Below are 27086 nucleotides of genomic sequence, written 5' to 3' on the forward strand. Positions count from 1 at the left end.
TATGAACTGTAGATTAAAACTGAAGAAACTGAAACAAAGGTGGCAATTTAAGAGATGGGACGTGGAGAAACTGAAAGAACCAGAGGTTGTATAGAGTTTTAGAGGGAGCAATAGGGAACAATTGACAAGAAGGGGGGAAATAAATACAGCAGAAGAAGAATGGGTAGCATTGAGAGATGAAATAGTGAAGGTAGCAGAGGATGAAGTAGGTAAAAAGACGAGGGCTAGTAGAAATCCGGAGGTAACAGAAGAGATACTAAATTTAATTGATGAAAGGAGAAAATGTAAAAATACAGTAAATGAAGCAGGCGAAAAGGAATACAAATGTCTCAAAAATGAGATTGACAGATCTGTAGAATGGCTAAGCAAGGATGGCTAAAGGACAATTGTAAGGAGGTAGAGGCATATATCACTAGGGGTAAGATAGATACTGCCTACAGAAAACTTAGAGAGCCCTCTGGAGAAGAGAGAACCACCTGTATGAATATCAAAAGCTCAGATGGAAAACCTGTCCTAAGCAAGGACGGGGAAGCAGAAAGATGGAAGGAGTATATAGAGGGTCTACACAAGAGCAATGTATTTTAGGGCAATATTACAGAAATGTAAGAGGACATGGATGAAGATGAGATGGGAGATTTGATACTGCGTGAAGAATTTGACAGAGCACTGAAAGACCTAAGTCAATAAAAGGCCCCAAAAATAAACAACATTCCATTAGAGCTACTGATAGCCTTGACAAAACTCTACCATCTGGTGAGCAATATGTATGAGACACGTGAAATACCACCAAACTTCAAGAAGAATATAATAATTCCAATCCCAAAGAAAGCAAGGGTCAACAGGTGTGAAAATTACTGAACTATTAGCTTAGTAAGTCATGGCAGCAAAATACTAACACAAATTCTTTACAGACGAATGCAAAAACTGGTAGAAGCCAAACTTGGGGAAGATCAATTTGGATTCTGTGTAAGTGCTGGAACACGCGAGGCAATACTGACCCTAAAACTTAACTTGGAAGATAGATTAAGGATACAGGGTACTTACAAATGGTGGAAAATTGAATTTTTTTAATGACTTTATTAAATTCTATAGTCTTTCCTGATTACATTGATACATACATTACAGGGTTTCAAATGAAAAATTACACATATTTAAAGTTACAGTCATGTATGCCACCACACCCCCTTTATTTCTGTTATAGAAACCAGCATTATTTTGAAAAGAACTGTGGACTTTATGTTTCCAGCTATTATACTTATGATACATTGTATATGTTTGCAACAGTGCAGGTTTCTAGTGTCTGTAAATGATTATCTTTGCTAGTATTTCCTTTTGTTTCGCTGAAGCAGTTTGTTCACATGTTACTGAATGTCTGTTGCCCAAGTGCTACATATATTTGTGGACGTACATATCCTTTAGTGTGCAATAAATATGAACTATATCACGCAAATAAAAGGAAATTCTGTGGTAACCAGTTCATGATCCTGATATTCAAATTTTTGTGTTAACAATGACACTGCTTGTAGTGGATTTGTTGTTGTTGACATGGGCATCTTATCTTCTTCGATAAAGGAAGTCGCAAAATTTAAACAATGTGATGGTGTAGGTTGCCTTGAAATAACTGAACAACAAAGTAGCAGGAAGGGTTTAGTGTCAAAATTAGTAGTTCTGTTTAGATCCTGCAATAAATCTACCTTGAATATGACTTTGATCACTGGGCATAATCCATATGATATGAATCTGAAGTTAGTGTATGCAATGCGTGCAATAGGAAACAGAAAAAAGGCTGCTCAAATGTTTTGTGAGTTGATGGATCTTCCTCCTCCACCCAGTAGGTTTAGCAATTACATAAAAATACTTTTAGGTGCTTGATGGTTATGTCTAAAGCATCTATGAAACATGCACTAGAAGAAACTGTAAATATTAGTGGAACCAGGGACATTGCTGTTGCACTTGATGGGACATGGCAACATTGAGGACATCGTTCCTTGAATGGTGTTGTAAGTGCTACTTCTCTAGAGAATGGAAAAGTAGTTGATGTTGAGTGCTTATCTAAGTACTGCCACACCTGCCATGGTAATACTGAAGGACATATTGAACAACAGTGTTCTAAGAATTATTTTGGTACAGTGGAGGTATGGAGTGTGATGGAGCTTTAAAAATATTTCGGAGGTTGGTGCCCATTTATAAGATTAGATATACGAAGTACCTGGGTGATGGGGACTCTAAAGTTTTCAAAAAAATTAATGAGCTCAATGTTTATGGTGATAACTCAGTAACAAACCTGGAGAGCTGTGGACATGTGCAAAAGAGAATGGGTGCTAGATTGAGGAAGCTACGAAGAGAAATAAAAAAAGTTGCTATCTGATGGAAAATCTCTGTCTGGCCAAGGCAGATTGACAGAAACTAAAATAGACCTCCTTCAGAGTTATTATGCACTGGCCATTAGACAAACTGCATATCTGAATGATGTTACAGCAATGAGAAAAGCTGTATGAGCCACCTACTTTCATAAGTTGTCCACAGATGACCATCCTGTTCATGGACTTTGTCCTAAAGAAGCAGATTCTTGGTGTGGTTACCAAAAAGCAAAAGAAAGTGGTCAAATATACCATCATAGGCATTCTCTTCCTGACCCTGTTATGAATGAAATTAAACCAATTTTTAGAGACCTGAGTGACCCTGTTCTGCTTAGGAAATGTCTTCATGGGGGCACTCAGAATACAAATGAAAGCTTCAACCATTGTATATGTGAAAGATTACCCAAGAATGTTTTTGTAGGACTAAACACATTAAAAGTTGGTGTACTAGACGCAGTGGTTTGTTTCAATGATGTAGTGATAGGAAGGTTGGAAGTCCTGAGAAATTTAGGCATAAAATGTTGCTGTAAAATGGAAGATCAATTGCTTGCCTATGACAGACAATGGGTGCATGAAGATGAAAGATTCACTCTTGAAGTTATGAAAGAAGCAAGAAGTGCTAAAAGGAATGCCAAGAAGAAGCTTGAAGATGAAGAAATGCTGCAGAATGAAGACTATGCTTCAGGAATATTCTAAGGCACAGTTAAATTGGACTCATATCTTCATTTTCAATTTCCTGCAAGTTGTATTTTTCAGAATTCAGGTACGAATATTTCCTAAAGTTTATAAAGCATCGCTCTAATTTTTTTCTGTAACTTGCGATAGTCCATACTTATGTAGTAGACCTAAGCTTTATTGCAGAATCAACTAAATTATAAGATATAATGTCTCTGTAATTTTTTTAAATATTCAGAATACTTCTAATTTGTTTCGAAAGTGTGCTGCATTACCTGGTATCAACCAAAAAAAAAAAAATCTGTAAAGCATATACATTATAAACAGTGCCTGAAACAAATAGATGTTAATTTTTACATAATATTGAGCCAGAAAAGTACCCTGTATCCTTAAGGCAAGACAAAACTACATTTCTAGCATTTGTAGACTTGGAGAAAGCTCTTGGCAATGTTGACTGGAATACTCTCTTTAAAATTCTGAAGGTGGCAGGGATAAAATACAGGGAGCGAAAGGCTATTTACAATTTGTACAGAAACCAGATGGCAGTTATAAGAGTCGAGGGGTTGAAAGGGAAGCAGCGATTGAGAATGGAGTGAGACAGGGTTGTAGTCTATCACCGATGTTATTCAATCTGTATTTTGAGCAAGCAGTAAAGAAAACAAAAGAAAAATTTGGAGTAGGAATTAAAATCCATGGAGAAGAAATAAAAACATTGAAGTTTTATGCGAGTGCAGGCTTTCTCGGTGAATTTCATATATGAAGTCTTCATGGGTTGTCAGTCGAGTAGCATAGTCGTCTCGTAGCAACGTTTCCACGGAATGCGTCTCCATCATCTTAAGGTGTCTCAATCATCTTCGTCTGAATAGAAGCTTTCAAAATGCCAGTGCTACAGAAGAATGCTGAAGATTAGATGGGTAAGTCACGTAACTGATGAGGAGGTACTGAATACAATTGAGGAGAAGAGGAAATTGTGGCACAACCTAATTAAAAGAAGGGACCGGTTGGTAGGACACGTTCTGAGGCACCAAGGGATCACCAATTTAGTATTGGAGGGAATCGTGGGGGTAAAAGACGTAGAAGTAGACCAAGAGATGAGTACACTAAGCAGATTTGGAAGGATGTAGGTTGCAGTAGTTACTCAGAGATGAAAAAGCTTACACAGGATAGAGTAGCATGGAGAGCTAAATCAAACCAGTCTCTGGACTGAAGACCACAACAACAAGAGCCCTTAGAGAAGAAGGAAGCTGCCACAGGAGAATTCTGACTAGTAGATGGAAATTTCAACCCAGTAGAATGGAAATAATTGCTTATCAACGCATTTCATTTACTGCCAGACAAATTGAAGTATGCAATATTGCAGTGCCTGTATATTTTTATGATGCTACAATGTCGGGTCATCTGGGATTTGCAAAGACCTATGATGGAATTGGAAGCAGGTAAAATCGGCCAGATATCCATAGATCTGTCAGAAATTAGTAAGGCAATGAAGGAATGCTAACGACAGAAAGATATGCTATAGTTACCCCCCCAAGAAATCTGGTATCAGTTCCTTAAGTTATTCCATTTCGCCACATGGAAGTCTGCATATGTGGAAGGTTTCCGTAGTCGACCAATGGGAATGATGGATAATAATGTACACTGACTATCTCATTGGCTAAACTGTCATCAAGGCTGTACCAACTGTTAAAGCTCAGGACGTCATCAGATTTCCTGTAGAAGAATAATTTTCAATCATGGACTACCGTATGCCATAATATAAAGATCTCTATCACGAGAAAGTTAAGACTGGTGTCAGAAGCAATTTCACAGTGCAGTATCATTCCCAAGGATGAGAACTGCCTGCCACCTGTAAATCAGTGGCCTCTTACATTTTAATATGACATTGACAGATATGCTCTCTACGTACACTGATGTTAACCAAGAGACTTGTATACAATAGTGCCTGTTAAGGCATTACAATACAACACAGCAAAGCAATACAGCACAGGTTTCACAGCATTTTTCCTGATTAATGGTTGAGAGGCTAAAACAACAAATACTCTGTTTCAGTTTCAACTGGAGAATGTTCTGGCAGGTTAAACCTAATAGCTCACCACCAGAACTGAAGAAGTAAGACAGCTTGTACCCATACATGCCTTGGACTTTGATGATAAGGATTGTGGAAAATTATTAAAGCACCACTTTGGTCTACACCAAATTCTGTGCCTGTTGTCAGATGTTACCTATGGAGTCAATAATGATGATCCTACAAAAGTGCAGAGAAAACATCCTAGTGCTTGTATGGTAACTTATAAAAGACTGGCAATGGCAAGGAAAGCGTTTCTGAAGAAGAAAACTTTTGTTAACATCGAGTATAGATTTAAGTGTCAGGAAGTCGTTTCTGAAAGTATTCGTATGGAGTGTAGCCATGTATGGAAGTGAAACATGGACGATAAACAGTTTGGACAAGAAGAGAATAGAAGATTTCAAAATGTGGTGCTACAGAAGAATGCTGAAGATTAGATGGGTAGATCACATAACTAATGAGGAGGTATTGGGGAGAAGAGGAGTTTGTGGCACAACTTGACAAGAAGAAGGGATAGGTTAGTAGGACACGTCATGAGGCATCAAGAGATCACCAATTTAGTATTGGAGGGCAGCGTGGAGGGTAAAAATCGTAGAGGGAGACCAAGAGATGAATACACTAAGCAGATTCAGAAGGATGTAGGCTGCAATACATACTGGGAGATGATGAAGCTTGCACAGGATAGAGTAGCACAGAGAGCTGCATCAAACCAGTCTCAGGACTGAAGACCACAACAACAACAACAACAACAACAACAACAACAATAGGCCTGTAGTGTTGACTGATGATAGAGCCCTCCAACACAAGAGACACCAAGATCTGCTCAACAATTTTGATGCATCATGGAAGTAATTTCATTTGAATATACCAGTGGCTTTGAGAATGTGACAGCATGACCAGAACACAAGGATCGGTCTTCAATAACATTCAAAGACCACTAATTAGATCCTCTTCCAGATCCAAGAAGTTTTAGTAAGCTTTGAAACAGTAGGTTACTGTTCTGTGAGGGGGACAGAAATGCTGTGTGCTGTTCATCATCGGACATACTAAAGTGGTTACAGTTACTGGCTAGTGATGTGTAGGTCCCTGGTTCAATTCCAGCCAACTGAAATTATTTATGATTTAATAATTGCAATTTCTGGGACTGACTTATTCATGGAATGGAATTTAATAGAAGATTCTGTGGATCTGTAAATAGAAGCACATTCTGTAAAGGTGGCCAGTTCAGCAAAGTCTGCAGTTTTTTGTGTGCTTGACAAACATGCCTTTAGTGTGAAGTTGCAGTTCCTGCTGTCTTAACTGCAATACTGTCCAAGATTCTATGTGAGAATACATCCATACTTAATCCATGCACATTTCATGCTAATGATGAAAATATGCACACACAACAAGTTATGCTCATAGCACAAATATCATATGCATAAATTTCCAAGTTTTCTTTTGAGTATTCGTGGCATGAATCCACACAGCGATTTATGGCAATATCACTAATGACTCATATAGCTTAATTCACCACTCACAGAGGGAAGAATAATTTTTAAGAGAAGAATTCCCGGTCTGGGAAGCCTGTTGCTTTTCCTGTGTCACCACACTAGTTTTGAGGAAATGAAAGTCTGATTTGTCCAAGAAGTGTACAGTACCTGCATGGAGTGTGATAGTTAAGTTAATTACTTTCCTGTGTCTTCATTTAAAGATACAACGATTCATATGCATATCAGGGTAGAATAAATAGTTTTATTGAGTCACCTGAAGTGAAATGGATGATGACAAGAAGACGGTAGTGGCATAGAAACTCGCTCCTGGCAGAGAGAGAGAGAGAGAGAGAGAGAGAGAGAGAGAGGGAGGGGGGGAGGGGGGGGGGGGGAGCACATTTGAATAGTTTTCCAAGAAAAAAAATAAAGAGTTTTATTTTTGTCCACTCAAATGAAAATGAAATATGGAATAAAAATTAAGCTGACTGTTTATTATTTCAAAAATAATAACCATAACTGTTAATACATATATCCCATTGTACAACAATACATTCAATTCTTTCATGAAAAAATGCTTGCAGTTGTCGATGGATCTATGATTGTAAACATCATCCAAAGCACATCAATGGCCATGAATGTCTTTCTTTAGGACTCCAAAAATACAGAAATTGCATGGGGAGAGATCGGTACTGTATAGAGGACATGTATGGGCTTCCCAGTGAAACTTCCGCAGCATAGTCTAGACAACCCTGGTAACATGTGGGCAAGCATTATCCTGCAACAGAATGATGCCATCAATGAACAGTCCTGGGTATTTAGACTTGATGGCACACTTCAATTTTTGCAAAATGTCTATGTGGTCTTGTTGTCTGGCACAGAGTTTATATCTCCAGGAAGTTTCATATCAGGGCACACTCCACTACAGAGTGAAAAAATCTCTCTGGGATATCTTCTCTGACTGTGGCTAAGTCATGTCTCCACAGTATCTTTTCTTCCAGGAGTGCTAACCCTGCAAGTTTCATAGGAGAACTTCCATGAAGTTTTAAATGTATGAGATGAGGTACTGGCAGAAGTAAAGCTGGATGGATTTCAAATCGTGTTTGGATAGTTAGGTACATAGAGCACTTGCCTGTAAAAGGCAAAGATCCAAAGTTTGACTCTCACTCCAGCACACAGTTTTGTCAGGTAGTACAGTTTTAATTTGTCAGGAAGTTTCACACTGTAAAATGTTCTGCATTGGCACTGTTGCACCTTTTTCCTTCACACTGATTGATGTTAACATTGTCATATGTCCATAAAAACATTTTCCAGAACCACAATCATGGTTGTACTGTAAAGAATCAACACTCACTACCTGTATCTAGTCAGGTAACCAAGTTAGCTCTCACTATGGCTGAGCCAAAAGGTGACGTTATTTAATATAAGAGTGGTGGTGTTACATCAAAGCTCTTGTACATAACAACCAAAAGGGGCTCAGTGAACCCTAACAATCCACCAATAGTCAGCACAATCTCACCTCTGGATACAGTCTGTCTGTTAGCAGTGAATGACCCTTGAAAGCAAGCCAGTTTCAGACAGTTGAAATTTCATACTCATTATTGAAAGTCTCCTTGGATTTACCGCCAGATCCTGAAATCAACATGAGTCAATATTTCAGTGATACAACTACCTGACATCTTTAGGAGAATGCTGCTGCAACTGCAGAGTTCCACAGTTTTCAGCAGACAGATGGATCGCTCCAATATTGAATCATGCTGACTTCAGGATCTGGCATCAAATATGAGGAGATTTTCAACACTTATTATGCTGGAAAAACCTATGAAACCAAATCATACACACTGGCCTACATACTGAGAAAATACCCTGTGACAAACGTGCAGTGTAAATATCTGAAATCAATATTAGTGATATCATCATAGCAACAACATGAAATACTGAAGTAGGTAACTGGCTGTTTCAAATATTCACAAAAAAATTAGGAGAAAAGTTGTTTCCAAGTTATCATCTTGCGCAATTATTTGAGTTTGTACATTGTTTTATTAGTAGTTTTGTCATTCCCTTACATTTCATGATTCAAATAAAACACACTAACACTAATGACATTCTGTGGGACATACAACAGAAAGGCAAAAAAATTAATCCACAAAAACAGAAAATCTTTTCTTAGCAATAATTCTTTTTACAAGGTATCAGCAAGTCTACCAAAATCTGAATGTGATAACCACAATAGCTTCCATAAACTTACAGTTTTTCTTTTGCTGAGTAAGAGAAGAAGGCTGGAAAAATTGAAATTTGAGAGAGAGAGAGAGAGAGAGAAAATTGTCAGAACATCAGGTCAAGGGTGAGTCAGCAAGACAACATTAACTCCCCCCCACACACTCACTCCCAGATAAAGTAGTATTTATGAGGGGTGTGTGTGTGTGTGTGTGTGTGTGTGTGTGTGTGTGTGTGTGTGTGTGTGTGTGTGTGTGAGAGATTTGGGGGGGGGGGGGGCATGCGCACCTAAAAGGATTTTTTTTTTTTTTAAAAAAATGAGAAGGACGCTGCTTGTAACTCAGAGTCATATGTGAAAGCAATGAAAACACACCTTAGAAGGTAACATTACTAAACCTGTAACAAGCTTTTACCGTAACAGCAAACTGCTCTGCTTCCGTCAGGTCTGAATATTGCGAGCGGTATTCCTCTAGTTTCTTCAGCTGGTCAGGTGGTGGTAAATATGCAATAAGTTGCTCCACAACACTGTCAGTCAGTACTGTTTCATCACACCGAAGTATGCATTTCTTCACCTCCTCGTAACTCAAGTGCTTCAGTGAGCCACCAAGTAGGATGGAAATGTTCTGAGCAACTTTGCCATCCAACACCTTGAGGTCCTTTACTTTTTTCATTGTACCACCCCTGTCGACACAGAAGAGCCTCAAATAACAAAAAAAGAACATTTTGCTAGCTTTGTATGTAACTTTAATCCAAGTACTACAATATCATCCCTAACACATCAGTAAGAAATTTAGGAAGTACACACTAATACAGCAGGTTCTGTGGTTAATCTGTGTTAAATGATAAAGACATTCTGCAAGATTATTAACAGTGAGATTCAATGACAATGTAAACATTTGGAAAATATACACTAATTTATTCTGACAAATTACATAATGATCTGAAGCATGATTTTAGAACTACACAACAAGGTTCCATAAAATATTCATTTTATAACTAACGAGAATTTTCCATGCAGCATAAATTACTCTTTAAGCACTTTTTAAAATTAATTCATGGGTGACTTTCCTATCTTTTATACTGTGCACAAAATCATTAACATCATGTCCACGAGAAATAGGTGGTAACTCCAAGAAGTGTTTCTCTTTTTATTTATTTCTGAACAATTACATTTCTAATAACACGTGAAATGTTGGGAGGAGAGAGAGAGAGAGAGAGAGAGAGAGAGAGAGAGAGAGAGAGAGAGAGAGAGAGATCACATGCTATGCTTATTTCACCAACAGTTTTCATACTTTAATTTCACGATTTATCTGTAAAGAATATTTATGAAAAACTTTAATTAATTTGCATTTATAGTGGCAAAATCAAATTCCAGATTAATTCTATTAAGGAGAGGCACAGATTCTAAATTAAATAAGTAGCTTACCAGATACTTGTGCAGCTAATCCTTTTATACTTATTGCCTGTCTGGGATTCCTAACATATCACCCTGCCACAAATCAGAAAACTTTCGAAGAACAGCTGCACAATATGTGACAGGATTATTTACAATAACTGCACAATTTGTGATAGAATTATTCTGTCATGCATTACTAAGATGCATAGCAAGTTTCAACAAGTGTAGCTTGCAGAGTATGTGGCATTTATGGTACAGTGCAGTCCTTGTAATGCAGGAGAAGATATGTTCGAGAATATTTAAGTAAGTGTGTGAGTGAGTGAGTGAGTGAGTGAGTGAGAGAATGGGCCAATGAAAGTTCATATATATGATCACAAAAAATCTGTGAACATGTGTCTTGGAATGCAGTGTTTATGTGTCTAGGAGCAGTATTTGTACCCTAACAGCACTTTGACACAAGATGTGCACATAATTCTTATCTGTAATTCATCTTTTGACACTAAGCGACCAGTGGAATATTATGAAATTGAGGCTCATAAAATTTCCATTTGTCCCTACTAACAACATTTTTTTACAACCTGCCCTTGTTGAAACTTAAAAAGGAGTCCTACATACTGAATCATTTATGTTTAGTCAATTACATGAATTGATAATTTGGCTGTTGAAAATTAATCTTCACGACATTACAAAAAACAACACTAACAACATATAAATCCACAGTATTAAAACCCTGCCAAGAAGCTGTTTGTAGACTGTAAGTGTTTAGCACACTTGAAAACCATCTTCGTAAATTAACTATAGTCAAAACAATACTCCATACGTATTTTCACTATATTTCACACTGGACTTATAAATTGTGAAAGCCAGCTTTGATTTTCAGTTTATCAAATCAGATGTAAGCTATTTTTACAATTTTCAATTTTTGTGGTAGAGGGGCATCAAGGCTAAGAAAGAATATCATTATTGCAGAGACAATGCCTGATAGAATAATTTGTAAATGCTGATCAATAACTCAGTGGAATGAAATTAATGCAACTATTCAAGTGACTGTACTGGAAACATTACTTATACAATGATAGAAAATGTCAATTATTATTGCAACAGACCATCAGTTGTACTCATCAGTGATGAATATGAATTCACATACAGCAGAGAATTCACTTACCAGAAATGAAATTCATTGTACAATATGTGTTTTTTGTGAATTGTAACACACAGATCCTAATCAGTAGAGAAAAATGAAGATTACAGGTACTTCTCTCTAATACAAAAAGAAATAAGAAATACTGAAATTTTAATTTGAAATACACATAAGACAGAAATCTTACCATGGAAGTTTACAAGAGCATTTTGAGATGTAATTTACTAACTTACTTGTCAACAGCATCATCTGCCTTCTTAGCAACAGGCTTTGAGGAAAATTTCTCAGCTAGTCCATTCAGTATGTCAGGTGATGCTAATTTCTCTTCATGTACTTTCACCCAGAATGCCTTTTCAGACATCTTTTGTGGAATAATCTGTAATCATAGTTCAACACCATATGATTTAACAAGCCACTATATAAAACAAACAACATTTGGAAACACATATACATTATTTTATTTAAGTTTCAGGAAGTTCATACTAGACTATATTTTAAAAATTCCAATTTGTTTTGTGTCACAGAATGATGGCACCTAGAGTTGGAAGAGGGAAAGAATATAGAAAAAAAAGAGAAGAACAATAAGACAGCTATGCAAAGGTTAGAGAAAATTAAAGTTAACACCTTCACAGGCAAAAATGTTGCACATGGGGAGCAGTAGACTACATAAATAAAATAAGAAAAATATTAAGTGGAAAAATGTCAGAAATACCAAGCTCTAACTTTCTTTTTTTCTGCGTAGTATTAGTTCAGTTAAGCGATGGGCAATATTTAATGTAACTATTCAAATACTACTACTACTACTACTACGAGTCTTATCTATTGCACAAATAGTGTGTTTCATACTGGATGCTACTAATTATTTACGCAGTACCATTTTGCTACTCCTCTAGATCATGGTTAATTAAGAAGAAGCTATTCCACTGTTATTACAATGCCTTCCTGTTTGTCACTTTATTTCCACAAATTTAAACAAAACCGTACTACCCATGTCACTGAAACTGCAATTGGCAACATCAGAGCACCATCTCAAAAACTACTACATAGTCAGGTCTGAGTAACAACAGAAGGTGTGGGGAAATACCAGCCCACAGGCCACACGCAGGTAATTTTGGTTCCATAATCTGGCCCTTGAGCCAAAAGATTGCCCATCCCTGAACTATGGTATTAGTGCCTGCAGTGTCTTCCAAATCATTCAGAGACAGGAGGGTTCAAAATGGGGTACTTGTTCCACCGTGCATACAAGCAGTGCCAGAGCTCTCTCATAAAAGCCACTGCATTCTTATTCAAACAAGTGTAGTGTTGTGTTCTCTTCTGACCAGTCCTTTTCTCACATGTTGTACAAATGTGATATATTACAGCAAAGCTACATAAGTAACACACAAATCTTTTCAAAAACATTCTATTCATAAATAGTACCTTTCATTTGTACAAGGCATTGTATTTATTTTAAAAAGTTCAGCAGCTTAGTTTTATTACAATGACCTTCTCTCTCCTCTGTTCATCTGGTCCTCCTCAAATCAGCATGCCACCTACCTAGAAGTTGACATCCTCCTCTCTGATGGGTCCATCCACATGTCTGTCCACATTAAACCCACCAATCACCAACAGCACATGCATGCATTTTGACAATTGTCATCCCTTTCACACCAAAAAAATCCCTGCCATACAGCCTGGCTACATGGAGATGGCATACCTGCAGTAACAAGAGCTCCCTTTCCCAGTATTCTAAAGGTTTCACAGACAGGCACTATTCCTCAGATCTAATCTGAAAACAGATCTCCCTTGCCATTTCCCCTCACACCCCCAATCCCCCCGCCACCCCCAAGAACCAGCCAGAAGGGAGCACCCCCTTTGTCACTGGAACAACTAAACCAAATCCTTTGCCGGTGCTTTGATTACCTATCACCATGCCCTGAAATGAGAGACATCCTATCTAAGATCCTTCCCATCCCTCCTAAAGCAGAGTTCCGTGACCCACCCAACCTCCACAACATCCTAGTCCATCCTTTGCCATTCCCAACCCTTGCCACAACCCTATGGAAGGCCCAGGAGCAAAACCTGCCCAATCCACCAACCCAGCATTTCCTATTCCAGTCCTATCACAGATTTATTTTATCCCATCAGGGACCAGGCCACCTGTGAAAGCAACCATGTCATTTACCAGCTCTGTTGCAATCACAGGACAGCTTTTACTTTTGGTAGAACTACCAACCAGCTGTCCACCAGGGTGAATGGCCACTGCCAAACTGTGGCCAAGAGCGAAGTAGACCACCCTGTGGCACAACATGCAGCTGAACATAACATCCTTGAGTCAATGGCGGTCTCACTACCCGAGACATCTGGATCATCCCTCCACCATCAGCTTTTCTGAACTGCACAGATGGGAGTTACAATACATTCTCTGCTCCCATCATTATCTTTACCTCAACAAACAGCAACATACTGCTCCCACACCAACACCCAATAGTTTGCACCCCCTCTGTCCTATCACCTCCTCCCCATTCCCGTCTCCTACACTTTCTGTTTGCCACCCACTGCAAATATGCCAGCCTCCTTGCCCTGGTTCCTCTGCTTTTTCACTCCATTTTCCCAACATCCCTGCCCCACAACTTCCTGACACTGCACCTGTTGGCATTCTAGTCTTTGCACACTTTGCTGGACAGTGCTCCTCTTTACCCCCACCCATATGCTGCTATCCCTTCCCCTTCTCCTCCAGATTGCTGTTACCATCCCACATGATAGTTGCGTTCTGGCCCAAGCCGCCGGAGTTGGCAGTCGTGTGCATGAGGAATGCTTGCTTGGGTGAATGAATGGTATGTGTTTCTCCGACGAAGGCTGTGGTCAAAAGCTTATTTGTAAGCATCTTTTGCCTGTCTGAAATTTAGTATGATATCTTCACAGTAAGTAGCAATCTATCTTTTCCTACACTTTTTATTTTATTTATTTCTGTTCATAAATGGCTCACATAAATTTTTTAAATTTTAATAAAAAGAAAGGCATTCGTAAAATAATGTACTGATGACAAGTACTGCCAGACAAAAAAATATTTCCTGCTGCAATTAACACCTAAAGAAGAAAGTGAGCAAATAAGATATTGATAGACCACAGAATATGAAAGAATAAACAAGCAACAAGTGAAGTCTTTCTTCAGACTATCGAGATAGGAGCAGACAAATTAAATGGTGCTAGGGATTTAGGCATGACACTTTTAAAAGAAAATTTCCTGTCTTATTTCACTTAGGTACCTATTTGTATGTGTTTTCATTTGTTGAATTTTTCTTTACCCACTCTTTGTTCTTGTTAATTTATTCCCCTATCTCCACGCAGGTACAGCTCCTTGCCAATTATAAACCACAGTAAATATATTGTAAGTATTATACAATTGATTAATTTTTATTTTTATTAATTTTCTATATAATTTTCATTGTTTTTATTTTATTTCTAATATAATTTTTATTATTTTCATTGATTTTAATTATATCTTTATCAGATTTTTTTATATCAGTTATAAATTACCAATAATGTTTTCTCTCACATCGACCTAATAACACAAAGAAGTAGCCACAGAATTTTATACTCAATTTAAGAACAACTTTATAGAGCTCAAACAATACTAAAGCAAGCATTTTCAAACTCCTTCAATGGAACTACAACCAACATGTCACATAACTTTCATGTGACTGACCAGGAATTTGTTTTCACAATGAAGAAATTAGACATATGGGTGCAGACTTTCAACTTTCACTGAAATAGAAAAAGTGATGTCAGTAAATTAAAAATAAACTGGTAACGTGATAGTAACAGTCCACTAACATAACACACCACTTGGTTGAAACAAAACTTGCTATATTCATACACAATCAACAGTAGATGCAGCTCAGCCTGTCTTCCTAGATTTCAGAAGTGTATCACTTAGCTGACTACTATACAAGATACAATTATACGTAGTATTTACAAACATTAATGACTGGCTTGATGGATATTCGGCTAAAAGAAGCCTGTATGATATACTAGACAGTGAATATTCAATAGAAATGAAAGTAACATCACGTGTGCTGCAAGAATGCTTAATAGGACACCTTCTGGTCTCAATATAGATAAAGAATTCATCAGGCAGGATAAGCAGCATTATCAGACTGTTCATTGAGGCATGTAGACTGTCATTTTTAGATCCTTCAGAACATGAATGCAATAGAACAGAAAATCGCTAATGTTAGTATGAAGTACCCTCTGCCCCACACACACCGTACTGTGGTTTGCAGCACATAGAAATACAAGATGATATCAATATTTCCCTAGTGACCAGGGGTTTCATTTGACACAATAAATGAGACAATCTGAAGGAACAATAACAAGAAGAAATCACAAATTGTAATCTTAATAAAACTAAGCAGGACCACACTGACAATGTGATTTCTGCAGGGTTGGGAATGAAGCACATCAGTCTTATGATCTGAGGAGGCCGTTGGCAACCAAAACCAATGATTTCATTTTGAAATTGATGTGACTGTGCTGAATAATAAAATAGTATCAATAGTTAAGCAGGCAATTCTAAGTCACAAGATGTACAACTAAGACAAATCTACACCAAATGTTTTGTTAAGTAATGATATAAAGGACAAATAGCTCTTTCCTCTTATAATGCCTTACCGCTTTCCAGTTTGCCCTCTTTAGTGGCCCGCTAACTTCCCACTTCTTCTTTGGTTTGAGGCCATGTGGGAGGACATCAGGCCTGGGTGCGGCAGGAATTGCGAAGCCACCGGGTGGTGGTGGTGGGGGTGGCCCCATGCCTGGCATTGGTGGTGGTGGAGGTCCTCCCATACCTGGCATCGGAGGTGGAGGGGGTCCTCCCATGCCAGGCAGAGGAGGTGGAGGAGGGGGACCCGAACCAGGCATTGGTGGAGGTGGTGGCCCTAACCCTCCAGGCATTGGGGGAGGCGGTGGTGCTCCCATTCCTGGCATAGGTGGAGGTGGTGGTCCCATGCCCATCATTGGTGGTGGAGGAGGGGGACCACCAGCCTGGAAATAGAGGAAAATCATTCAGTCCAAACATTACAACATTATGTAATACTCGTGCAAAACAGTAACTGTACTTTACTGCTACATTTGTAAATTTCATAATAAAATGTGATTAATTACTGCAAATCCTATGTGTTTGTTACTGATTACATGTGTGCAGAACACTAAACCTATTTTTGACATGTTTCAAAGGAGGTACTGACATAAGCCACCAGTACTTTGTAGCGTGCGATAAGCTGACAATTTGGGTAAGATGGAAATGATGTTCTGATAACTGAAGTGGTTAAGACGACTGCTTGCATAAAGTAGGAAATCCAAGTTCGAGTTCCAGACCAGCACAAATTTTCAACTTTTGCCATTGAATTATTTCAGTACCAAATTGTGACTTATGTTGGCACCTCTCTTGAAATATTGGTATTTAGGGCCACTGTATCAAAAACAGTGATGTCCGCTCTGATGGACAAGTCTGATAAGATACAACCATGTAGTATTTTTGAAATACATTACGTATGTATAACACATTAAAGTTCATGGGTACATTTCTATTTTACTGCAGGTAAAAACTTTTACTCGTTCTGCTGCAAAATAATTCCTTTTGTGAACACACACTTAGCTTCATTCAATAAGTCTTTAGAACACATACAGTGGGACTTCTGCTGGGCTGTCTTTCAAACAGTCGGTCACTGCCTTCTGAACATCAGTAATGGACCCATATGTCTGGATTCCTTTAGTTTTGCCATGACATAAAGAGTCCATTGATGGCAAATCTGTCAGGACCATGGGACAGTGGAGTACTGTACATAACCAACCTACTACTTCCTTTACTAAATATCAGTTTGTATAATCTGTATTATCATCCAAATAATGCAAAGACATGTTACAGAACTCAGTTCTTGAGAAATTTTGTTCAGTTGCATTTAAGTGAGTGAGTGCTAAAGCAACATTAAGTTCAGTTCATTCCATGTTCAAAGAAACCAAAGTAGCTATGATACCTTTCCTCCACCTCCTGACTGAAGTTTTGCTTCTAGTTCTGATATTTTTTCTTCGGTGTATTTGAGCTTTGCTTCTGCTTCCTGCTTTTGAGCCAATGCCTCTTCCAGTCTAGTCTTCAGCTCTTCAACCCTACTTTCAACTTCTTGCTGAGATTTCTCTGGTATTGACAGAAATGAAATAGGAAAAAATTAATCACTGAAGTATTATCTATTGTATGTACATGAAAATGAGAATATGAATATTCACTGGTAATGGGATCTGAGACTTTATATCTAAGATTACAACCTGGTCAAGTAAGACACAAATAAAGAAATGAGGTTTCTTACCAACCAGATGGTCAATTAGTGGGGACACGTCAATTTGAAACCTCTTTGTTGCATGGAAGTCTGGATCACATCCACCTTTGTGAAGTACTATCTGGGACACACATTCTTCAATAAGTTTATAGTAAGCTGGCCTGAAATTGTGAAACTGCATTTTAGCGACTTGAAGGTTGGACAAAAGAATGGTAACACTGGATAAACACTAAATCTATGTGGAAATAATTGAACATTTGCCTAATTACAGGCAGTGAATTACTACACAAGATGAATTTAATACTATCAACGTGAACATGATATAACTGAATTTATGGAATTTTTATATTTTCATATCTACAGTGTACACCCCAGCTTTTTTCAAAATTTGTCAGTCATTCAAAGCAATTTCAAGTTGGAATGGTTGAGACCAGTACAACCATTTATTATTTTTTCAGTTTATGTATGATTAAATTTCATATGCATGACACCTGTAGTAATATAAACTCATATTGCAATGGGATTATCTTGACATACTTTAAGACCACTACAGTATGCAGCACATAATCCACGTTTGCACAATATATGAGGTACTGTTAGTTCAATATCCTACACTTTTATTGTCTAGAATATGAAACACTGAATTGATGAAAATCACATTTAACATTACAATATAAGGAAAATTGTATCATTGCATGGTACATTGATTTGATTTGAACAGGGAGATAAAAACAACAGTGGCCTCAGCCCACAATTGTCCGCAATGGAACAAATTTATTGTGAGGTTTACCTCCCAATGATTCTTCGATGGCTTGCTGAAAAATAAAGTTACCAAATTTATGTGAAAACTCTTTTAAGCTTTTTAATAAAACAGTTGTTATTAACATTCTGCATCTTTATTCTTCAACATCGTTACCCTGACAAGGAACAAATTTCTTCCAAAGAGAGACCAGTTTGTTGATAATGTCACTATAGAACATTTGTCTTTGTTGATGGAGCCACTATCTCACCTCTGTTTGCACTGCTTCATCACTATCAAAGTGAAGGCCTTGAAAGTCTTCTTTAATCTTTGGTAAAAAATGAAAACCACATGGGCCCCAAGTCAGACCTGTTTGAAGGATGATCAATGACAGTGAATCCAAGACATCCGACAGTTGCAGATGTTGCAGCGCTCTTGCATTATCTGGCACTGTCATACTGAGGGTGAGGGCGATTCATGTGTGGACAAACTCTTAGAATTAAAATTTGATTACAGCGTGCTGTTTCTCACACTCTACACCATTACATTACACACTTCCATGTTACATGCTACAATTCAGAGTCGTTTGGCAGCAGAGGACTGCTAATAGCAGACATGAAGAATAAAGATGTAGACTGTTAATAACGCTTGTTTTACGTAAAAATGCTTAAGAGCTTTCACATAAAAATTCACAGGCATTACTTTTCAGCATCCCCTCATAGTAAAGCCAACCAATACCTTTAAAGAGAAGTATGAAGCACTTTACTAGTTCTTTACAATACAATTTCTTCAAGATTTGATGACATGAATACTCTGTCTTTTGATTTGCACTGGAAGGTGTTGTGCAGTTTCATTACCCTCTCCACACAAACTACACCTAGCACCTTCTTTCTCTTTACCCATTGTGTGTCAGTGTTTCTTGAAGTTCCGTTGGCCTGTCACTATCCCTACCATGAGTCAAGTCTGTTTCCTGTTGAAGTCCAGGATTACAGCAATAGCATTGGCATCACTAGCTTGCCAAGATTTTGTTGTTGGATCATAGGCCAATATTCTACATGCTGCCTTCTGATCTGATTTTGTAATTTAAATTTAACCATTGCCTTAGTGATGGTTAGGACACATTCTGGTCCAATAATGGGGTCATTGCACCTGTCCTGGCTGCTTGGCAAACAGTCCAGGACATATTATGTTATAAACATTGAGATGTGTGAAAAACTTTCTTTTGCTTAAAATGAAGCACAAATTACCAAGATTTTAATGAGAGCACTGGGCTACTTCCAACAAATTTTATGCATAATTTCAAACCTTTCCTAAACTTTTTCTCACTTATGTGCTTAAAGTCAATAAATAACACAAACTTATTTGTAAAGTAATCAAATGTTTGCAGCTGTTTTACACATGGGAGTTTGATTCTTTAAAGAATCTGAGGTTAGCTGGTAAAAACTAACTGCTCATTTAACACTTATCTGTCTCAGTCATCCAGTTCATAGAAACTTTGTCTAATATCAGATGACCATTTGTTCAAACTGTCATTAATGAACTCTCCAGAATTACATTAATAAATGTGACTTAATGTCAAGTGATTATTAGTTGTTCTAGTTTTAGCTTCAGTATATATTTAATAAGCATACATCACACTGTCATAACACGTTTTATTAAAGATCCTATGTAGTACTTTCACTATCAGTGCAACAGCTGTTTTGTCTACATTATAATGTTTTCTCAACAAAAAACTCACCTAATTAACGTGTCGTCTCGTATAAACAGTAAGTGCTGTAGAATTGACAGGAGGAAAGGCTCTGCTGGTGTGTCCATAACAAGGTTCTTGACAACTTCAAAGCAGTCATTTATATCATCCATTTCCATTCTGACATTGTCAAATCTCTGAACAAAGTCTGCGTAGTCATCTTCCTTATGTTCATTGAATACTTTAACCTGAATTCCCAATTCTCCATCTTCCGAAGGTAGACTCTACAGTAATGGGAACAGAAAAAGGTCTTCATTGTTATAGCAATACAAAATTCACTATAAATACTTTTGGAAAGTAATACAAAATGACTGTCACTGAAAAACTCAGTGGTATGGTATTTCTGCCCAAAGTTACTTACCTCCAAAATATCAAGAAAACCAGATCTCATTATTTCATTTCGAAGGTGTAGCCTGAACTCGAGGTCTTCCGCTTGTGAAAGAATGGCATTGATCAACTGAAGACAAGCAACCTGCAAGCAAAAAATAAATGCAATGACAAAAATATATAAATGAGAAAATAATCAGTCAAATGCAAATCTAAACAAAAGACACATTAATAAATTAGTTTCAAATTTATTAGTGGCAAATACACCAAATTTAACAACTTTTAGTACTCTGAATAAAACATAAGCTCCATAAAGCTAGCATTTAATGTGCACATAAAGATCATCAACCAAAGTGTGACGAGAAAAATAAAAGTGCTTCTGAATTCTACATAAACCATACCACAACTAAGACACAAGTCTCTCTTATTCTAGCACCTTTACTACCTTGCTCGTTCTAACCCTTCTGGGATATCTATGTCTCTGGATATTTAATTTACCTTTCATATTCTTTCTTAAATTAACAATACATTAATCTGAATTTGATATTTTCCTAGAACCCAGTTTTCCTGTTACATATTTTTATCAAAAATAGCTTATCATATTTTGGTGCCTCATCTCTTAAGAAATATATTGGTGAACAGTTGATGAAAAGCCTAGTGCAATAATTAAGTATATACAACACTTTAATTCTGGTTTAGCTACAAATTTTATGAAGTACATGTAATGTTTATATTTTACTCTTATATTGGAATTTTCTTGTCAGTTGACTGTGTACAAGCTACTCTGCTTGATTTAGAGCAAGAAACTTTGGTTCACAAGAAACAAAATTAATTAAAATAAAAGCTAACGTTATAGCAGTTAAAGTAATCCATTTGACTTTTTCTGTCTCTAACAAGTAGTTGACAAATTAAGTGACTGGCCTAAGGTCTCCCATGTAACTTCCGCATTACTCTTTCTCACATTATATAACACTTCTTTAGTTATAATTATTTATCTCACACTAAACTGGACATTCTCTGCTTTACTCTGACCACACATTCAGATGACATGGCTGACCACCTCTAAAAGCACACAAGTTCTATAAATATTTCAAGTAAACACTGTTTGGAATTCTGTGTTAGTGGGGCCACCAGGAAACTTCCTCATGAATGAGAACAAAGTAAATAGATACTTATAATACACAGTATTGTATTAGAAATATGTTTTCCGGTACATCTGTGATGTGACTGGGTGACTATTTCAGTCTTCTTACATTGTATATCAATTTCACCAAACCACACTTTCCTTCTGACGAAACAGTTCAGGTAAATCGTCAGATTGCCTAATGGCTTGTTCTCAAAACTATATTTAATTCTGAGTATGAAATAAAGGAGGACTACAGATGATAAAATGATTTTAGATGGCCATATTTCAACAAACACTGGACATAAATGTATGACCTTACAACTACTTTCAAGATAGGAAGCATGAATTTTCAATACTGTCATTTGTTTGCCTCTAATGGAATGTGTATGTTGTTGCTGTTTGAAAAGAATATGACTGTAATGTCTGCAAATACCCATGCACCCATCAGTTACAATCACAGATAAATTAGTGCTGTGGATCAACAGGCATTTAGTCAACATTGTGGACTTAAAGCACCTCCTGTGATGACACAAAGGTGATAAGAACGAATTCACAAAAGAAGATGCACAACAAGACTGGGAGACTAAATTTAGCTTCACAAAAGAATGCATGAAACTTTAATGTAGAGTAGTAGAAAGTAATGCAGAGTTTTCGGGCAACAGTTACAGTTAAATTTTGTTTTTAAAAATTCCACCTACTGGGAAACAGAATGTTTTTCTTTTGTGCTTTGCAGAATTAAAAAAAAAGTTTAATTTCCAAACATGGACGCAAACTGTAACAAGTACTTCTATCTCACCACGGAAAGATGATTAACTACAGTTAGTAAAATCAGCAGTAAAAAATGTTTTATGGAACCAATTGTAGGGGATGGTGTAGAAATTGCTATTGGCACACAAATTCTGGCCTGAAGATCTTATTAAGTCAGGCATCAATATTTCGATGGGTGACCAACTGGCCACAGACAACGCATTCTGTATACGCCAACTCTCACTGTTATCAGATCTTGAAGGGGACAGCATGTTAGTTGAAGAACTTGGCAATGTTAGTGGTATAGGGGTGGCCAGATGGCCATCAGTCACCTCCTCCCCAATGTGCAAATTAAAATATATTGTAGTACAGAAATAACATGAAAGTCCTTAGATGTTGTTGTTGTTGTGGTCTTCAGTCCTGAGACTGGTTTGATGCAGCCCTCCATGCTACTCTATCCTGTGCAAGCCTTTTCATCTCCCAGTACCTACTGCAACCCACATCCTTCTGAATCTGCTTAGTGTATTCATCTCTTGGTCTCCCTCTACGATTTTTACCCTCCACGCTGCCCTCCAATACTAAATTGGTGATCCCTTGATGCCTCAGAACATGTCCTACCAACCGATCCCTTCTTCTGGTCAAGTTGTGGCACAAACTTCTCTTCTCCCCAATCCTATTCAATACTTCCTCATTAGTTATGTGATCTACCCATCTAATCTTCAGCATTCTTCTGTAGCACCACATTTCGAAAGCTTCTATTCTCTTCTTGTCCAAACTATTTATCGTCCATGTTTCACTTCCATACATGGCTACACTCCATACGAATACTTTCAGAAATGACTTCCTCACACTTAAATCAATACTGGATGTTAACAAATTTCTCTTCTTCAGAAACGCTTTCCTTGCCATTGCCAGCCTACATTTTATATCTTCTCTACTTCGACCATCATCAGTTATTTTGCTCCCCAAATAGCAAAACTCCTTTACTACTTTAAGTGCCTCATTTCCTAATCTAATTCCCTCAGCATCACCCGACTTAATTAGACTACATTCCATTATCCTTGTTTTGCTTTTGCTGATGTTCATCTTATATCCTCCTTTCAAGACACTGTCCATTCCATTCAACTGCTCTTCCAAGTCCTTTGCTGTCTCTGACAGAATTACAATGTCATCGGCGAACCTCAAAGTTTTTATTTCTTCTCCATGAATTTTAATACCTACTCCGAATTTTTCTTTTGTCCTGACAAAACTCTACCATCTGGTGAGCAAGATGTATGAAACAGGCGAAATACCCTCAGACTTCAAGAAGAATATAATAATTCCAATCCCAAAGAAAGCAGGTGTTGACAGATGTGAAAATTACCGAACTATCAGCTTAATAAGTCACAGCTGCAAAATACTAACACGAATTCTTTACAGACGAATGGAAAAACTAGTAGAAGCCAACCTTGGGGAAGATCAGTTTGGATTCCGTAGAAACACTGGAACACGTGAGGCAATACTGACCTTACGACTTATCTTAGAAGAAAGATTAAAGAAAGGCAAACCTACGTTTCTAGCATTTGTAGACTTACAGAAAGCTTTTGACAATGTTGACTGGAATACTCTCTTTCAAATTCTAAAGGTGGCAGGGGTAAAATACAGGGAGCGAAAGGCTATTTACAATTTGTACAGAAACCAGATGGCAGTTATAAGAGTCGAGGGACATGAAAGGGAAGCAGTGGTTGGGAAGGGAGTAAGACAGGGTTGTAGCCTCTCCCCGATGTTGTTCAATCTGTATATTGAGAAAGGAAACAAAGTCCTTAGATGATAACTCATAATTCTTTACTTTGATTCCACAATATAGAAACACACATGAAACTCATTAGTTCAACACAAAAATATGTTAAATTTTAATGACATGAATTATGTCATGGAAAATATCAACAGTTGGAACATAATTAATTAAGTAACAGCATTTTTCTGTTACATTACAGAACAACAACACCCACCTTGAGCTGCTCGTTGTTGGGGGCAGCCATACTCTGGATGATGGGTTGGAATCGACCATTTCCTTCAAGTTCTCCCCTCATTGTAATGGCCTCAATGACCTTGTCGTGCCCATTTGGAGGTACCAGGCACACTGCCGCAAGTAACTTCACAGCTTCCAGCATTACATTTGGTTTTCGAGGATCTAGTGATCGAGCTATGATTGCCAAGGCTTCTTTGTGGGTGAACACTTGTTTCAGGCCTACAGTATTGTTCATTATTGCCTTTAAGCACCTGATGCACTCGTACTGTATTCGGTCATAGCGACTGTCACTGAAACAAAGAACAACTATGTAGGATACTGTTGAAAAGATGGACAGTATGAGTGAAGTCAAGTCTATCATCTTACATGCATGGCCTTCATTCTAATATAAGGAATGAGAAGGAAGCAAAAATTGGGGCGTGTTCAATTATTTGAATCAAACAGACTGTGGAGAAGAAGGATCAATTTGCAAAGTGATTATGCACTAAGTTTTCTCCTCACAAATCCCATAACAAGCTGAGATGCAACTTAAAATGAATGCCACAACAACTGAAGCAAATAATTAAGTCAACCAACTGTAAAGTAACAAATTTAATATAGCCCCTGCTTCACAAAAAAAACTGAAAAATGTAGGAAATCAATGAAAGTGAACAAGTTTTGAGCTTTGAAATATTCTGTCTTTGGAAAGAATGGAAACAATTACAAGCAATTATAACAGACAAGATTAAAATGCCAGAGAAGTTGATATGTAGTGCGCGACAATCTAATCTTTCTTTGATCATTAGAGAGAAATGCAATGACACTTTGCAAAAGATAAAACAATGAAAATAAAACACCATCTGGGCCACTTGTTATTTTTTTCTCTTTTTATTCAGATAACGTATGCAATGGGTCAAAGTATGTTATCTTCAGATCCACAAGTGTAGTGCTTCAAGAATTCAGCCAAGGTATGGCAGGAAAATTGTATTTTTCTGCTTAGATAGGCTACAAGAAAGGCAACTCACCTCAAATGCATATAAACAATAGGGCTCTGTAGTACCAATATATCACTATTCCATCTTCTTCTTGTAACAATGGGCACCTTCAACACAGCAGGAGAGCCTCAACACAGCAGACATACAACTGCAGTTATTGCAAGAGAAATCAACTTTGACTTCTAGTGCATGCTCTAATTTTCCACATGCAGCTCCTTTTGACACATTCTTGTCTCAAAGGAGCACAAAGGGAAGTTTGATTAGGAGTTAAATGTCGTATCATCAAGGTCGTTAGAGTGAGATCATAGCCATGGGTCTTGTTTCAGTAATTACCAACATCCACATGAAGTGACTAAGGGAAACTATTGGAAAACTGACAGAGGGACCACACAGCAACTGAATTTTTGTAATCTTTTATATTTATATGTGAAATTCAGAACATCAATCTAACAAAGCAGTTTAACGTCATTCTAAAAAATTCTGGAGAAAATGGACTTTGATGGACTCGTGAGTACCTTTTAATTCACTGGAGGTACGACAATTTTTGTGTGTGCCAATGTGTCTATTGGTAGCACTATGGTGCAGTAATCACTGGGTTCAAATTGCTCTGAGCACTATGGGACTCAACATCTATGGTCATCAGTCCCCTAGAACTTAGAACTACTTAAACTTAACTAACCTAGGAACATCACACACATCCATGCCCGAGGCAGGATTCGAACCTGCGACCGTAATGGTCGCGCGGCTCCAGACTGTAGCGCCTAGAACTGTTCGGCCACCTCGGCCGGCCTTCTGCTTGAAGAAAGAGCCACTGGCTCCGAAAGCTTGCCCAATGATAGCCTCCTTTTATGTGTGTGTTCTACTGACACTTGGTGAGTACCGTATTTACTCGAATCTAAGCCGCACTTTTTTCCGGTTTTTGTAATCCAAAACACGGCTTGCGGCTTAGAATCGAGTGCAAAGCGGAAGTTCTGAAAAATGTTGGTAGGTGCCGCCACAACTAACTTCTGTCGTCGAATATATGTAGCACTTCGCAGGCACAAAGATAAATACTGGCACCAAAACCTTTGCGTCAGTAAATAAATTTAAAAAAAGGTGGAAGACGAGCTTTTTTTCTATGCCCTGAGTTTCGACCACTGCATTTTCATACATTATGCAACAAAGTAAATACAAATTCCGTATTGTTCACCTTCGAATGTAGCAGCATTTCAATGCACTACGAAAATCCGACTGGCAAGACTGTTTGGGATGTTTGTCAAAATGGCCAACCCTGTGTTCTGAATTTTTTCCTACCTGTGAGAAGAGATGGTTGCTAATAGGAACTTTTATAAATTGTGAATCACATGCAGTATTCTCTTCACCATAATAATAATAACGAATATAAACATTTTGTCATGTATTCTTTCGTGTTTGCTGCTATCTCATTTAAATCTTGTCTGCCTAATAAACTACGAAACTAGAGCGAGACAACAGCAAACGCGGAAGAATATACATATCATGTCATGTTTATTAAAGAAAGCGGCAGTGCAAGTAACAACAAATAGCAGTCTCACGCCATTGTTTCGCTAATGAGACGATTCCTCTCTTTCTCTCTCTCTTTTTTTTTTTTAAATTGTAAGTGGCGGTAGCCCGCACAAAATCAAGCCAGGTCGTAAACACTCATTATCAGAATGCGACAAACAATGCATGACACAGTACAGTAATGCATTTTCAGCTTAGAGTGATGTGAACACCTATAACAAAGAGAACGGCACTTATCAGATCAAAGAAAAATAAGCAAT

General features: G+C 37.6%; 1 protein-coding gene across 4 annotated transcripts in view; it reads right to left on the reverse strand.

Moving 5' to 3' along the window:
* The window catches only part of LOC124711166 (protein diaphanous), a 372431-nt gene that overhangs the window by 40238 nt on the left and 305107 nt on the right, over positions 1-27086 (reverse strand). For all 4 annotated transcript variants that reach the window (XM_047241082.1, XM_047241086.1, XM_047241083.1 and 1 more), the window contains exons 5-12: positions 24312-24621; positions 20482-20592; positions 20112-20344; positions 17665-17795; positions 17338-17495; positions 15977-16345; positions 11557-11699; positions 9200-9467 (exon numbers count right to left, since the gene is read on the reverse strand). In XM_047241082.1, coding sequence (XP_047097038.1) covers positions 9200-9467; positions 11557-11699; positions 15977-16345; positions 17338-17495; positions 17665-17795; positions 20112-20344; positions 20482-20592; positions 24312-24621 — 1723 coding nt within the window. The remainder of the gene's footprint in view (positions 1-9199; positions 9468-11556; positions 11700-15976; positions 16346-17337; positions 17496-17664; positions 17796-20111; positions 20345-20481; positions 20593-24311; positions 24622-27086) is intronic.

Source organism: Schistocerca piceifrons, chromosome 8 (assembly GCF_021461385.2).
Source record: "Schistocerca piceifrons isolate TAMUIC-IGC-003096 chromosome 8, iqSchPice1.1, whole genome shotgun sequence".
Taxonomy (NCBI): Eukaryota; Metazoa; Arthropoda; class Insecta; order Orthoptera; family Acrididae; genus Schistocerca; species Schistocerca piceifrons.